Source organism: Rhinolophus sinicus, chromosome 15 (assembly GCF_057876585.1).
Source record: "Rhinolophus sinicus isolate RSI-liver-muscle chromosome 15, RSI-T2T, whole genome shotgun sequence".
NCBI lineage: Eukaryota > Metazoa > Chordata > Mammalia > Chiroptera > Rhinolophidae > Rhinolophus > Rhinolophus sinicus.
Genome location: NC_142515.1, coordinates 108,370,951 through 108,384,232, shown reverse-complemented (window position 1 = coordinate 108,384,232; position 13,282 = coordinate 108,370,951). Strand labels below are relative to the sequence as shown.

General features: G+C 33.7%; 1 protein-coding gene across 1 annotated transcript in view; it reads right to left on the bottom strand.

Moving 5' to 3' along the window:
• Positions 1 to 227: 227 nt before the first annotated feature.
• The window catches only part of ASIC5 (acid sensing ion channel subunit family member 5), a 28,166-nt gene continuing 15,111 nt past the window's right edge, over positions 228 to 13,282 (bottom strand). Inside the window, exons 4-10 of the mRNA XM_088792567.1 lie at positions 11,708 to 11,833; positions 9,675 to 9,824; positions 8,570 to 8,717; positions 7,253 to 7,309; positions 5,126 to 5,294; positions 2,097 to 2,188; positions 228 to 631 (exon numbers count right to left, since the gene is read on the bottom strand). Coding sequence (XP_088648693.1) covers positions 441 to 631; positions 2,097 to 2,188; positions 5,126 to 5,294; positions 7,253 to 7,309; positions 8,570 to 8,717; positions 9,675 to 9,824; positions 11,708 to 11,833 — 933 coding nt within the window. The 3' untranslated portion in view covers positions 228 to 440. The remainder of the gene's footprint in view (positions 632 to 2,096; positions 2,189 to 5,125; positions 5,295 to 7,252; positions 7,310 to 8,569; positions 8,718 to 9,674; positions 9,825 to 11,707; positions 11,834 to 13,282) is intronic.

Genomic DNA, 13,282 nt, shown 5'->3' with positions numbered 1-13,282 from the left:
GTGGTATGACTCCCCTATCTGTAGCTCCGTGGGTGTTCCTTTTTGGCCTTGCCATGTTCTGCGTTCTTATCTGGGGAGGGGGACCAGAGACCTCACATGACACCCTGCCTGGCAAATGTCTTTTTTTCACTACAAAAACATCCACTTATTTAAGAATTATGAAGTGCCTACTACTGTTTCGGTGCTGGGAATTTATTGTGAGAAAAAAGAAAGAAAGACAGTGCCTGTTTCTTTTTTACATATAAATTGATATATATACATAAGTACAGACAAAAAGATCTAAAATATGTGTCAAGAGATAGATATTTAAAATGGGTTATATGAACCCAGTTTTGAATCCCCAAAACTATAGCATGAAGTTCCCCAGCAATGAGTTAGTTATTAATAAATCTGAAAGTTATCATGAAGAGAAAAGCAAAAGTTTTTATCCTAAGTTAACATTAGCATTCCACTATGTTATTTTTGTTCCCCAAATGATTCTGAGGTGGAGGAGCCCCTGGGGTCATTTCAGGTATCTTCAGCAAGAACAAAATGCACATCCAGTAGAAATTGGTGAATACATATTCAATAATTTCTATAATGGTAATTATACTGGCCCCACAAAATAGGCCCAGTTGACCACCAACATCTGCTGAAATAAAACCAACAAAGAAATTGAGCAAATCATGTTTTTTCATAAAAAGCAAATGAAACATTACTGGAGTTTAAATTATTGGAAGCTAATAAGTTAATAATTGATACTTTATGAAGGCGACTTGATTGTATGATTTTAAGTTTGGTATAAATAAAGTAATAACAATAGGATCTTAAAATAATATTTATAATATTTATATAAATCGTTTCCAAAGTAGAGAGAAAAAGCATATATAAACCTTTATCCAGAATATACCTCAAAAACTTTGGAGGATATTAAATCTAGACAAATTCAGAAAACATCCTAGACAATTACAAATTCATTTCTATGTGTTGAATGAAGAGTAGAAATGGGATATTCAGGTGCATTATTGGTCGATGATGTTTTCCATCAACATAAATCTCTAAGCAATTTGTTACTTTACGTGTTCATACTATTTCTCTTTAAGTATTTGTAATATTTCACTACACTAAAATATATTAACACAGCACTGCCATCTTCTTAAGAAATTTTCTAAATCTATATTTGTATTTGTTGTTTGTGCCTTTTACTGTGGTAAAATACACATAACATAAAATTTACCATTTTAACCAATTTTTAAGTGTACAATCTTGTGGCATTCAGTACATTCTCATTGTTGTGCAACTACCATCACCATCCATCTTTATGACTTTTTCATCTGCCCATCTGAAACTCTGAACCTTTTAAAAAATAACTCATTTCCCCCTCCCTCAGCCCCTTGCACCCACCATCCTACTTTTTGTCTCTATGAATTTGACTACTCTTGCACTGCCTGTTTAAACAGATTATACTATTTATCTTTTCCTCATTGCCCTGAGCCATTTTTAGGATTATGCAGTGTTTGTAAAGTGTGAAGTAAGTATAGGCTTCCCCAGGAGCTTGCGGAATTTGTGTATTTCCTCTCTATTCAGGGGCTCTGCGGCCAGTGTCTGACTGTTGTCATTTTGCCTATGATATCCTCTCCTGTCTCCTATATGACTTCCTGTAAAATGCAGTGAGATCTAAGTTTATTAAGGATTGTATGATGCAGGAGTGTGCGCAGACTGTGGCGGCAACTTAAATGCCAAATTTTGCTTGTTCCAAATCCTCTTGCCCGTTCATTCTGAGTAGAGTTCTGTGTGGAGGTTTGAGATGCTTGATACTGTACCCCAGTGTAGGATTGCTGAACACTCTATAACAGTTACATGGTGAAGGTGGCTATCTGAAGGGAAAGTAAGATGCTGTGTGTGAATATGAGATAATGAACACAGTCTTTTCTTTGTGAAAGCCCCTGTGAGCTTTGCTGCAAGTGTATCCAGGAAGTGGAAAAGTTTCAGATTTAAGTGGCAGGTGAATGACAAGCACTATTGATTCTTTTCCTCCACTGATAAGCTAAATGCAAAAGAAAAAATTCTGATAGAAAGACTTTTTTAAAACTGAGGTCCAGCTAAGTAACACTTACCAAGTAATTCAGACACACTCACTGCTTTTTGTTGCTGCGTTATCTTATAGTTAAGGTCACTATAGTTTATTTCAATGTTTACAAGATTCTCCCTGGGGATAAAAACAGAGTTAATCTAGTTCGATTGTCAGAACTACTGTTAATTCCTATTTGACAAAAGTAATATTCATTTTTGGTTCAGATGTTGTTTACTGAGGAATTAGACACCCATCATTGTATTTGATACTAATCATTATACCTTCATTTAAGACACTCTTTTCATGTTGGTACTCAGAGAAAACAATTTTTCTACAGACCCAACAATTTTCTATGCCTCATTCCTGAGCATTACAATGTAAAAAGATATTAAATCTAAATATCTATGGAGTAGATTCGAGTATTTATACACATTTAAATGTGTGTCTCATGTTAAGTCAAATCTTGGTATGGCCTTTGTTACTTATGTGATCCTGGAGAAACCATGTGGTTTTTCTGAGTCTTGGTTTTCTCATCTGTAGTCAAGACTTTACAGTCAGGATTTTAGAGTTAGGACAAGGAGAAATTAAATAATATATATTAAAGAATCGGCATATATTGGGTATACAATAAATGATAATTATTTACTTCCATCATTAATATTTTAGGTTAGAGACTCTGTCTTTTAATGTCTTCTAAAAATCTTTATATGTGACCAAAGTGGCTAAGCACTATTTTAAAATGATAACACTTTATGTAGTCTTGGATGCCCTCACACTATCAGTCTCCACCCCAGGCTTTTATCTTGAACTTCACACCAATGGAAATAAGTGCAATAGTGCACGGTTTTTGTCTTTCTTTACACAGGGTATCTCTAATGCCTAGAACGCCTCTGAATTCTGACACAAAATAGGTGCTTATTATGTGGACAAATAAGGGGACAAATTAAAGGGGACAAATTGAAAAAACAATGAATAAATGGATAAATATTAACTTGTCTGTCTTAAAAGCTAAGGTGGAAACCAACCATCTGGTGATTTTCAGTTGGCAATAATAATTGTCATTAAGAATGGATTTTATTAGCAATGCTTCCTAGAATTATATGGTGTTCTTTAATATATCTAAGGAAGATAGCTATGAATCACTCACCATGTTGTTTACAGTTTTATAAATCAATATTTCAAAATATACTTAATTCAAAATATATCATTAATATGTTTAGTTAATTTCCATTGATTTAGCCCTGGGTAACAGGATAATGTACCATGTTTAAGTAGATAATCAGAGAGTATTCTAATATTTACAAATAATAAAACAGTTGTCAAAGTGGAGGAAATAATAAAGTTGTCTTGGAAGTCTAGAAATTTTAATAATATTGCAATCATTTTGTCCTCCACTGTGCTCTTAATTTGCATGTACACTGATAATAGTGTTTAATTTTCTAAGCACAAAACTCACAACCATTTCCAAGCATAATCCATCTGCGTTTTTGAGAAGATAAATTTATTACCCACAAAAATATTGTGATACTTACTTGACTTATCTCAGGCATGTGACTTACCCAGTAATTTGGGGCTAATTGAATCTATGCCTCATTATGATAGTGAAATTGCTCAGGATTTAAGTTCAAGATTATTTGTTTCTGTCAGGAAATTTTATAAAATAAAATCTGGATTTTAATAAGGGTGAGGAGATCAAAGAAATATTGTGGTTTTTTTTCATTTTTTGCTTTTTGTTTTGCATTTACAAAATACTAAAGAAATGCTTCCAGGAGTTTGAGTATGAACACTATATTAAGGGGAATAAATTATTTTTGCACATAGCAAACAATTTTATGCAACTTTTACTTGAAATTTTGTTAAAACAGAACAATTTACAAAGTTCATTTGTTTTACTAATGAAATTGGCCTAAATTCAGCCACAATGTAGTTTTATATTCATTACCAAACACCTGCTTCAGTCAAGCTAATTTTCTTATCATCTCCTCAATAGGGTTCATCAACTGCCACATGAGGCCTTGGATTGGTTAAAATCTGTGGTTGGTCTGTGTCCAAGAAGAAATACGTACAGGCTTCATGATTAAGTTAGGGGTTGCTTTGTTTTATATCTTCTTGCTGCTAAGGTTTCACATTGCTTCTCTCCTGACAAACTGCATTTGTGTTTTCTGATTTAGTACTGTTCAATTTTCTGGTACCTGTGCACAAACCAGTTTCTTAATTATCTGTGTCACTTGTAACCACTGACTCTATCTAAGTTTTGGATACCCCTGAGTCTAGCTGCACTTGTTCAGTTATTTGCCTTAGTTTTCCTGGTAATGGTCTCCAATATTCACAACAACGCAAGGTTCCTGCATGTCAATTATGTGATAATCAATTATGTGATAAGATTAATTATAGAGTGACTTATAATGAAGGGGAGCAGAATATGCTACCCCAAAATACGCCATTTTGGCATATTGATTATTTTGAATTAAAGTGACATAAGAAACAGTCAATGGAAGAGGACATTTTGACTCTTATTTGTCTCCCGAAAGCAAAAATAAATCTTCCATGTCCGTACTCTCCCTGTACTAGGAGGGTAAAAGGCATTATCGTCACTGGAGATAGGAAATTTAGGGACAGGAAGGCTGCAGCAGTTACACTGTACTAGTTACAGTGTTACAGCTTCTTCATTTATAAGATGAAAATAATGATCTCTGCCCATCTATCTTATATAGTTATTAGGAGACCCAAACTATATTATATACAGGGAAAGAATCTAAATATTTTAAAACATTAACTGATATTCTTATTAACTGATATTAAAGCATTATTCTTTTTGCCAGTTGGGCCAATAAAGGTAAGACCATCAGCATATTACTCAAGGCGGCCTCATTTCACTTTTCATACAATTAAACTAAGGCAATGAAAGAGATGATCTTATCTACTTCTAAAATTCTAGGCTTTCATTGTTAATTCAGTGATGAGAACCATTGCCTCCTTTGATCAAAATTTTATTTCTTGAGTCTTTGAAAGTTTTGAGTAAAGAAAATATTATTGTTAATTACAAATAATTTATAAGACTAAAAACATTACCTGATATAGTTTTGGCTTTGATTCAACTTCCTAGAAAGATGTTTCAAAGCTCTTTGACTTGGAAAAGTGGAATAAGAAATAGTAGCAGGGTATTCTGTTTCTTCACAAGGAACAGGGCAGCTAGAATTATGTGTCCCCATTGTACATAATTCCTTAAGTTCAATGAGATCTGAAATGAAAATCAGGACAGGATATTCAGAGAAAAGGATATTCACAGTGGGGAAGACAGAGCTTTTAAAAAAATTATCATTTCACTTTCAGTGCTGAAAAAAAGTGGTTAATAAGTTCTATCATTACTTTCTTAACAAAAGGTGTTTATATTTTATTTATTTTTTAGTATAAGTACAGCAAAGGAGACAAAACATAAAACATAGGATTTGTTATCCTTGAATTAATTGAGCCACTGGATTCAGATATTTGTTAGAAATAATAAATTCTTTCCAGAATGTCCCAGGGCTTATTTCCATAAAATTTCAGACATTTGGACAGGAGAAATATGGAAAGTTGTTGGTGTAGCATTGTGTCTCCTTGAGAGGAACATTCAAATGTAATCCTGAAAGCCAAAGACTCAGGTTTAAACTAAACTTACCCTTGAGCTGGTTTCAACTTAGAATGGAGTGAAACATGCTGCTGGGTATTTAGAGTCTCTTATTTCTGTGGACTTAGTGACTTCTTAGTCAGCTGCAGAGGTTCTCTGTCCTCTGTCCTCTCTTGGCCCGGTGGAACAACTCAGCTATCCATTCAAAAGTGTGCTGGGAAAAATCCCTGAGAGAAGTGGTATTTGTCTTCAGTTTTCCTTTTGACCACTTCCCAGTGCTTAATCTCCCTGCTCCTCACTCTTGGTAGATATTCTGGTTGTTGGTTTTACTGTGGTTTTGTTATTGAAACACTTTCTTCTTGTGAATGCTTTGTTTACCCAAACCCCTTGATTAATGACCTACTTTGGGCTTGATTTCCAGACTAGAACTCTGATTCTCCTTCAGGGTGATTTTGCATGCGTCTCTAGTTCTTTAAGATGACTGGTAATAACCACCACTCTTACTCTATACTCATACAAATAGATGCAAACAGACACACACACACACACACACACACACACACACACACACACACCATTCTTCTCATCCCATTATCCCACAACACTCCCTGAAGAACTGCATGCATGATTTGTTTCCCCAACCTTCTCCTCCAACCCTCATCAAGGATAGGAAATTACAAGAAATTTGGCAATGTAACTTCAATTCCATTGGTCAGTAACATGACTTTTTCATATTCAACATTTCAGCTATTATAAAATATAAGATCGCTTCTACCCATACCCATTCCATGAAATATTTTACCACCAGTAAAAAGAATATGTTAGACCTACTCTTGTTGTCTTTGATATATTTCCATAATGGGTTGGAAAAGCAAATTTCATAGAAGGTTGTATAATACGATTCCATTTTAGTAAAACAGCCAATGACTCAAAGTCATAAATATGAAGCTATATACATGGAGAAAACTATGATAGAATATACCAGAGTGTTAACATTGGTTGGGGGTTAAGATAAGAGAGATGCAAGCAAAAAAAAATTTGCTGTTTAATAAGAAGTTGTCCCCAATAAATATGGCATGCATTGTTGTGATTTAATTTATATAAAAATTGTATATGTGCATTTATATTTAATGTGTGTATTATGAAATAAGAATGGTCACCTAAATAGTGACAATAATTCTCAGAGTGGTGTAACTTCTAATTTGCATACGATTCTTTTCTATTCTGTAATGTTTAAACTAGTCATAACAAACATGCTTGATTTGTGTAAAAAGAAAAAACACCAGTTACTTTGATTATAAAAAAGTATAAAATTTAAGAAAACATACAAATTTAGGAATAAAAATAAGTACTCTTTTGCTATTACTTTGTCACTACATATCTTTAATTCAAATGTATATTGAAATCAGAGGGCTTTGTATCTATGTAAGGTACTGTCCTTAATTTTAAGAACATTGAAAAACTCCCTCTTATAGTCTCTATTTTGTTTCATTTATGGACTATTCGTAATATGTGATTTAATGGGTTGTATTCCTCTGAATGACTTTCATATAAATCCTGAAAATAAAGAAATAAACTAAGCCACTTACCAAGTGTAGGAGAAACACAGTTGTAAAACTTTTGTAGATCACACTCTATCCCATTTCCTTAAAAAGAGTAAGTATGAATATAGAAAATTTACATTTTACAAAATAAATGACAAAATAAGAAAAATCTACCTTTTTGCAAAAAATATGTAAAAACATGCTAATACCCAGTGAAAACATACATTGGGAAGAAGAATAATGTTTTGTTTATATCCATGTTTCTTTCCATCTGTCTATATCGTTCTAAAAATTTTTAAGTGGGAATAATAATTTTAAAATATTGGTAGCTTTGAAACTTAAAATTGCTTTCACATTTGCCATCTCATTTGTTCCTACTCTAATCGTGTAATGTGGGAATCACCATTTACCAAGGAAGAAACTCAGGTTCAGAATGGGCCTTGCCCAATCAGTTAGGGGGGTCTTGGCTCATTTTGTTTACTTTCTATCCTTCTGCTATCCATTTTTGTGTGTGTGTGTATGTGTGAGAGAGAGAGAGAGAGAGGGAGAGGGAGAGGGAGAAGGTGAGGGAGAGGGAGAGGGAGAGGAGAGAGACCATAGTGTCAAACCTACAGAGCCAAGCTGGTTTTGCCTTTAATGTGTTCCACTATTTTTATAAATATGCTGGAGAAGGGAGAATGAAGGAAATCTATATAAAAACATCGAAAGCTTAAATAGAGTGAATTCTGTGCCAGGTACTGTTTAAATCACTTACATACTCATTCTGTCTTTATGACAAACCTATAAGTAAGGACACTATTATTCTCTCTATTGTACTGGAGGTACAGCGAGGTTAATTCCAAGGTCACACAGATGAGAAATTGTGGAGTTGATTTGAGCAGCCTTAGAGTCCTGCTCTTACCCATCTTACTCTACCACCTCATTCAATGCTCGTCTCAAATATCCAGAGCTCTGGGAATGTTTCAAAGTGTATGCAAAGGGAGCATGGAGTTTCTTTTCTAGACATAAAGAAAAGAGTTTCCCCATAGTGAAATATTCAGGGTCCATAAAATTTATATAGACGATCTAATTTTTCTTTCAAACAGAGAAAACTGATGAGCAGTTTCAGACATTTGAAAGCACTCAATTTTATATTTTGAAAATAAGAATTGGTGACTGGCTCTGTTAACAAAATTTTCTTTTCCAGAAATCTCTGCTATGATTTCCTGAGTTAAAACTTGTCAGTTGAGGTTGTATTTGTCAAGTGGGTGACTTTCTAGCATAGAATTTAATAAGAGTGGAAAAAAGAAATATGTTGAGTTCCCATCTTTCAACTTAGGGAAATATAATTAAAGAAGGGGAAAGCTGCTGTTCTTTATTTACCAGGAAGCAGAAAAGGTAAACATCCACATCGCTTTTCTATGTGCTGCGCTTTGCATTCCTTCAAGCAACCAGAAGTGCTGTAGGTACTAAAATTCTGCAGCTTGATGTTAGGGTTGCATTCTCCCCAAGGGTATTCTTGATGAACTGTCTTAAGATAAAAAATAAACACTTGGTTCACGAGATTTATCTGAGTCAATCCACCTCTTTACACCCCAAGAACAGAGGCTGATACCTATTTTTACTTTTCTCTCAGAGCTCTTTGATTGTTTTTTTTTTTTAGTTGACTACATTTACCTATTTTGCCTATGCTATTAGTCTGAAACATTTCTGAAGGTAAGAATAATAGAGATTCTTTAACATACATCCCAAATGCTCGATACCTGTAGTGAATCAATAAATTCAGATAGACTGATTGCTCTAAAAATTGACTCTTATGAAAAGAATATTATCATTTATAGAAATGATATGTTAGCATATTAATCAGCTCACCCACAAAAGAACAACTAAAATCACACACACACACACACGCACATAAAATCCTCTATAGAGCACCTATTATGTACCAGGCGATATGGTGATTGCTTTCTTTATGTGATTTAATTTAAACTTCATAATAAAAGTGAAAAGGAAATGTTACTCCCCAACCCCCAGTGTACAGACAGAAGATGGAAATTCAGAAATTTAATTAATTACAGAGCAAGCAGCTGGCAAATGGAAACCTGGCGGACACGTCTGACTCCAAGATTTTTGCTCTTCCCACTTATTTTTCATTTTTATCCTCCCCAGAATGTCCCAGTGAGAAAACACATGTCTCCTCATACGCAGTGAGACTTTCCATCTCTAATGAAATTTAAGTTACCTTGGATTTGCTTAGTTTCCCAGCTTTTACATACATTGTATATGTGAGTTCACAGTTTTTACTAAATATTTGCCTGCTAGTAAAGGGAAAGAATCTGAAATGAAATTGGAATTTCCAATGATGTTCTAAAGGGATGAAAGAAAAGGGTTTCTGGTGAAAAGTACTATTTATGCATATATATGTATATATATATACATTTATTACCCTACCTAATTCCCTCACACTATACATTTTGCCAGTATTTACCTTCACTTGGCGGATTGTTACCCGTGCATGCATTCCCACAGGTGACGACAAACCTAAACCATCAAATTGTGGCACTTTCTTTGGTGAATGGATAACGAAGATGATCCCAGCATCAACAAAACCAAGGGTAGGGTCATCAGTGAATTCCTCCTGAAACAAGAATACATCCCTCCCCAGTTAAAAATTGATATCAATTCTATACCAGTTTAAGAGTTAGTTTTATCACCAGATGATACCATCTGACTGATTTAAAATCAAATATTTTATATCAGTCTTTAATCTCTTTTTATCGACAAACGGTGAAAATGAAACTCTTAAGACATACTTTTTATGCTTGAATATTTCAAGGCTTTGGCAGTTTTCCATGGATCACTTTTGGCCTTAGATGAATGTGATGGTATACATTTTGATGATCTGATTTCCTTTGGCTCTCTCTTGAACTAGTTGCCTTTTATTTGCTTTCTCCTTGGCTGTTCTTTTTGCTTCATTTGTTTTAGAAAATTATTTGGCTCTCCTCTTTGTAATTAAAATCTCTGGCCTTCTTTAAAATTCAAACCCATTTTCTTGAAAGAGTGAAGACATACTATTTCTTTAATATTAGTGTTTTTCTTTGGCAAATCTTATTCTTATGTCAAATGAAAAAATTTAAGACTGAACTTCTGGTGACTTTGCTATTAGTTGTAATTTCAGGCTTTAAGGAGCAGGCATGGACTTGGGAATATGATGATTTTTCTTGTAAATGGATCAACTGCCTAACATGTTTAATATTCCATTTGTCCTGGGTCTGTTATGACTCTGTAAGAAACCCTTAACTAGCTAATATGGAGAAATATTTCAGTGCCATTTACTTATGGAATGTTGCATTGAATTTACAGATTTAATTGTATTCTAAAAATATTTGGGAAATTCTAGTTTGTAAAATTCATAATATTATACTTGAAGTGACCATATGGCTAATATTTGAATAACTTAAAAACATTGATCAAATAGATATACAATCATGGGTACACACATTGTACAGTGCTGTGTTTGAACATAAGCAAAAGTACCTTGAATGGGATACAAGCAAAAGCTAAGAAACATACTAGAAGAGATATTTTTTGAAAGTAACCAATGACCTCATTCACTTGGATTGGGAGGTGGAGTAGTTTGATGGGTTTTGGGGAGACTTAAGTTTATTTCTCATCTTTACCATTAATTGTGTGATTTTGGATACTTAATTCATCAGCATTTCAGAATATTCATTTATAAAACCACAATAAAGGAGTCTAATACTGCTAAATGTATAATACTAAATTGGTTGTGCAAGACAGAAGGTGAAAATTAACCTTAGATGAGAGCTATATCAGGTGTCCCTGATTTTCTTAGGTTTTTGGACATTTAAAACCCAAATAATTAGAACTTTTTAGACCAATCACACATTTACAGAAACTAATCTTAGGCAAAGTCCATTTATACAATACTCTTTACATAGCAATTATTTTTTCATCACTTTTGCAGGCCATAGATTCTATATTTGTTAAATATCTATGTATGGATTCTTTCTAAAATGTATTGCATTATTTACATGTAAATGTAAAAAATATTTCTAAAACGCAAAGCATTATCTTAAATTAACCATATACGGTGGGTGGGGGGGAATGCCAAAAAATGTATACACATGACTTGAATTCATTAATGCAGTTTTTTCCTTTCTTAAAATGTGTATACATTTTTTTTTAGCACACTCTGTATATAGTGATTTAGAAATACTTGGTTTCCTTCTTTTGTGGCATGACCATTTTCTGGTGTCACAATAATGGTAGTCAGTAGTATAGCTAAAAATGTACAGGTTATGCCTCTAAATTTTATCTTTTAAGTATCTAAGTCAATAATTGCATCCATAGAAATCTTGGCTGAAACAACAAAAGCCAAAATAATATCCAACTTGTAGGAACAATTTGACAGGGCAAAATATTCTGATCAAATCTTTTGAAACCTGTGGTCATTATTGTTTGTCTTAAACTTTGGCTAGGTTTAAGAAAATGTAATACCTGATGGACATTGAAGAGCAAGCTTAAGCCTCTTCCAGAGACACTCACTTTTTTCCTTGCTTCGATATTTTCACCATGATTAAAAGTAAAGCAATTTCCATATTCAGTGAAGACATGTGCAAAATCCTCCAATATGAAAATGAACCAAATAAAACACCATCAGTTGAGTATTTTGGTTACTTTTGAAGTTTAAATTGCTATAACTTTTTTCCTTAAATCACAGCAGAAATCTCGGAAAGAATAGACAGTCTGGTGATTAATGTTTATATTCAATGAGAGTTTTCATTTTTAAAAAATAATATACACTAGTTATTTTGTATGTGACTATTTAATTGATGCAATTATATAATTTAGCCTGTGTTTAAAATTTTTAAAAGTTATTTGTTTTACATTTAGGAAACATATTTTTGCCTGTGGAGAGCATCCCTTTTTTTCAAGGAGCCACCTCTCCCCCGGCCTTCAGGGTCATGGTGAGGTAGCCATCAAATTACTCTGTTCCTTTCACCCTCAACCTCCAACCACCTCCACTACAGAGGTACACATGTGACACAAGCTCGGCCAATCATAATGCCTCACTGCCTCTTCTCAGAAATTGGTTTAGGAATGATATGTGTCCCAAGTAGAGCTAATCAGAGTCTTCCATGGGATTAGTGAATGGATACTGGAGTGCCAACCTATGATGAGAGGCTAGAATTGTCAGCAGCCATCTTGGCTCTGTGTGAGAATTTATATAGAGAGAAGCCAACTGAGTCATGAGACGGAGAGAGAAACAGAATGGTAGTCTCAGAATCCCGTGGCTGAGCATTTTCTGAAACCAGTACCACTCTTAGAGTTTCCAGTTAACTAAAGCAATTCATTCCTTTTACTCTTTAGCTTACCAGAGTTGGGTTTCTAGAATTTGCCATTGAAAAAGTCATGTTTAATACAAAATTCCTTAGTGAAGAGTTCAAACATGTTGGTAAATAAAAAGATACATAGAAAAACTTCTCCAAATTAAGAGTTTAGAGCAGAGCTTCATCTCTGCTAGATGTCCCTCAGGCATTTCTTTTCTGTTTACTGTGTGCGAAGGAAGAATACCAACAGGATAAGGAATTGTATCCCAGAAACATGAATTGGTGAAATTTACTTAGAATCACTTAACAGCACATGCTACAGAATTGCTAAAACAGGAAACAGGGGTTAAATTGCCTGCATATCCTTTTGCTAATAGATTCCAGATATGTCAAACATTTTATCTTAAACGTAGATTAATTATATAAACAAAAACAGGATGTTATGAGTTATTAGAGAAATATATATAATTTTCATAGTCAAAAGCTGGGGACTTCTCGTTTTCAATAGCCTTTAATGTAATATCACAAACATAAAAACAGAATGTTGGTTGCTTAATGATAAAAAAAATGCTATCTTGGAAAATGTTGTTTACTGATGAATGGGAAAAATTAAAATATCCTCTTGTGTTACATTTGTTTTTCTTTTGGAAGGACTATCCTGCAAGCAAGGTAACCAAAGATTTATGTTCTCTACCTTTTCTTATCTAAGTACTTGAAAAAGAAAATATGTTTCATATGTATT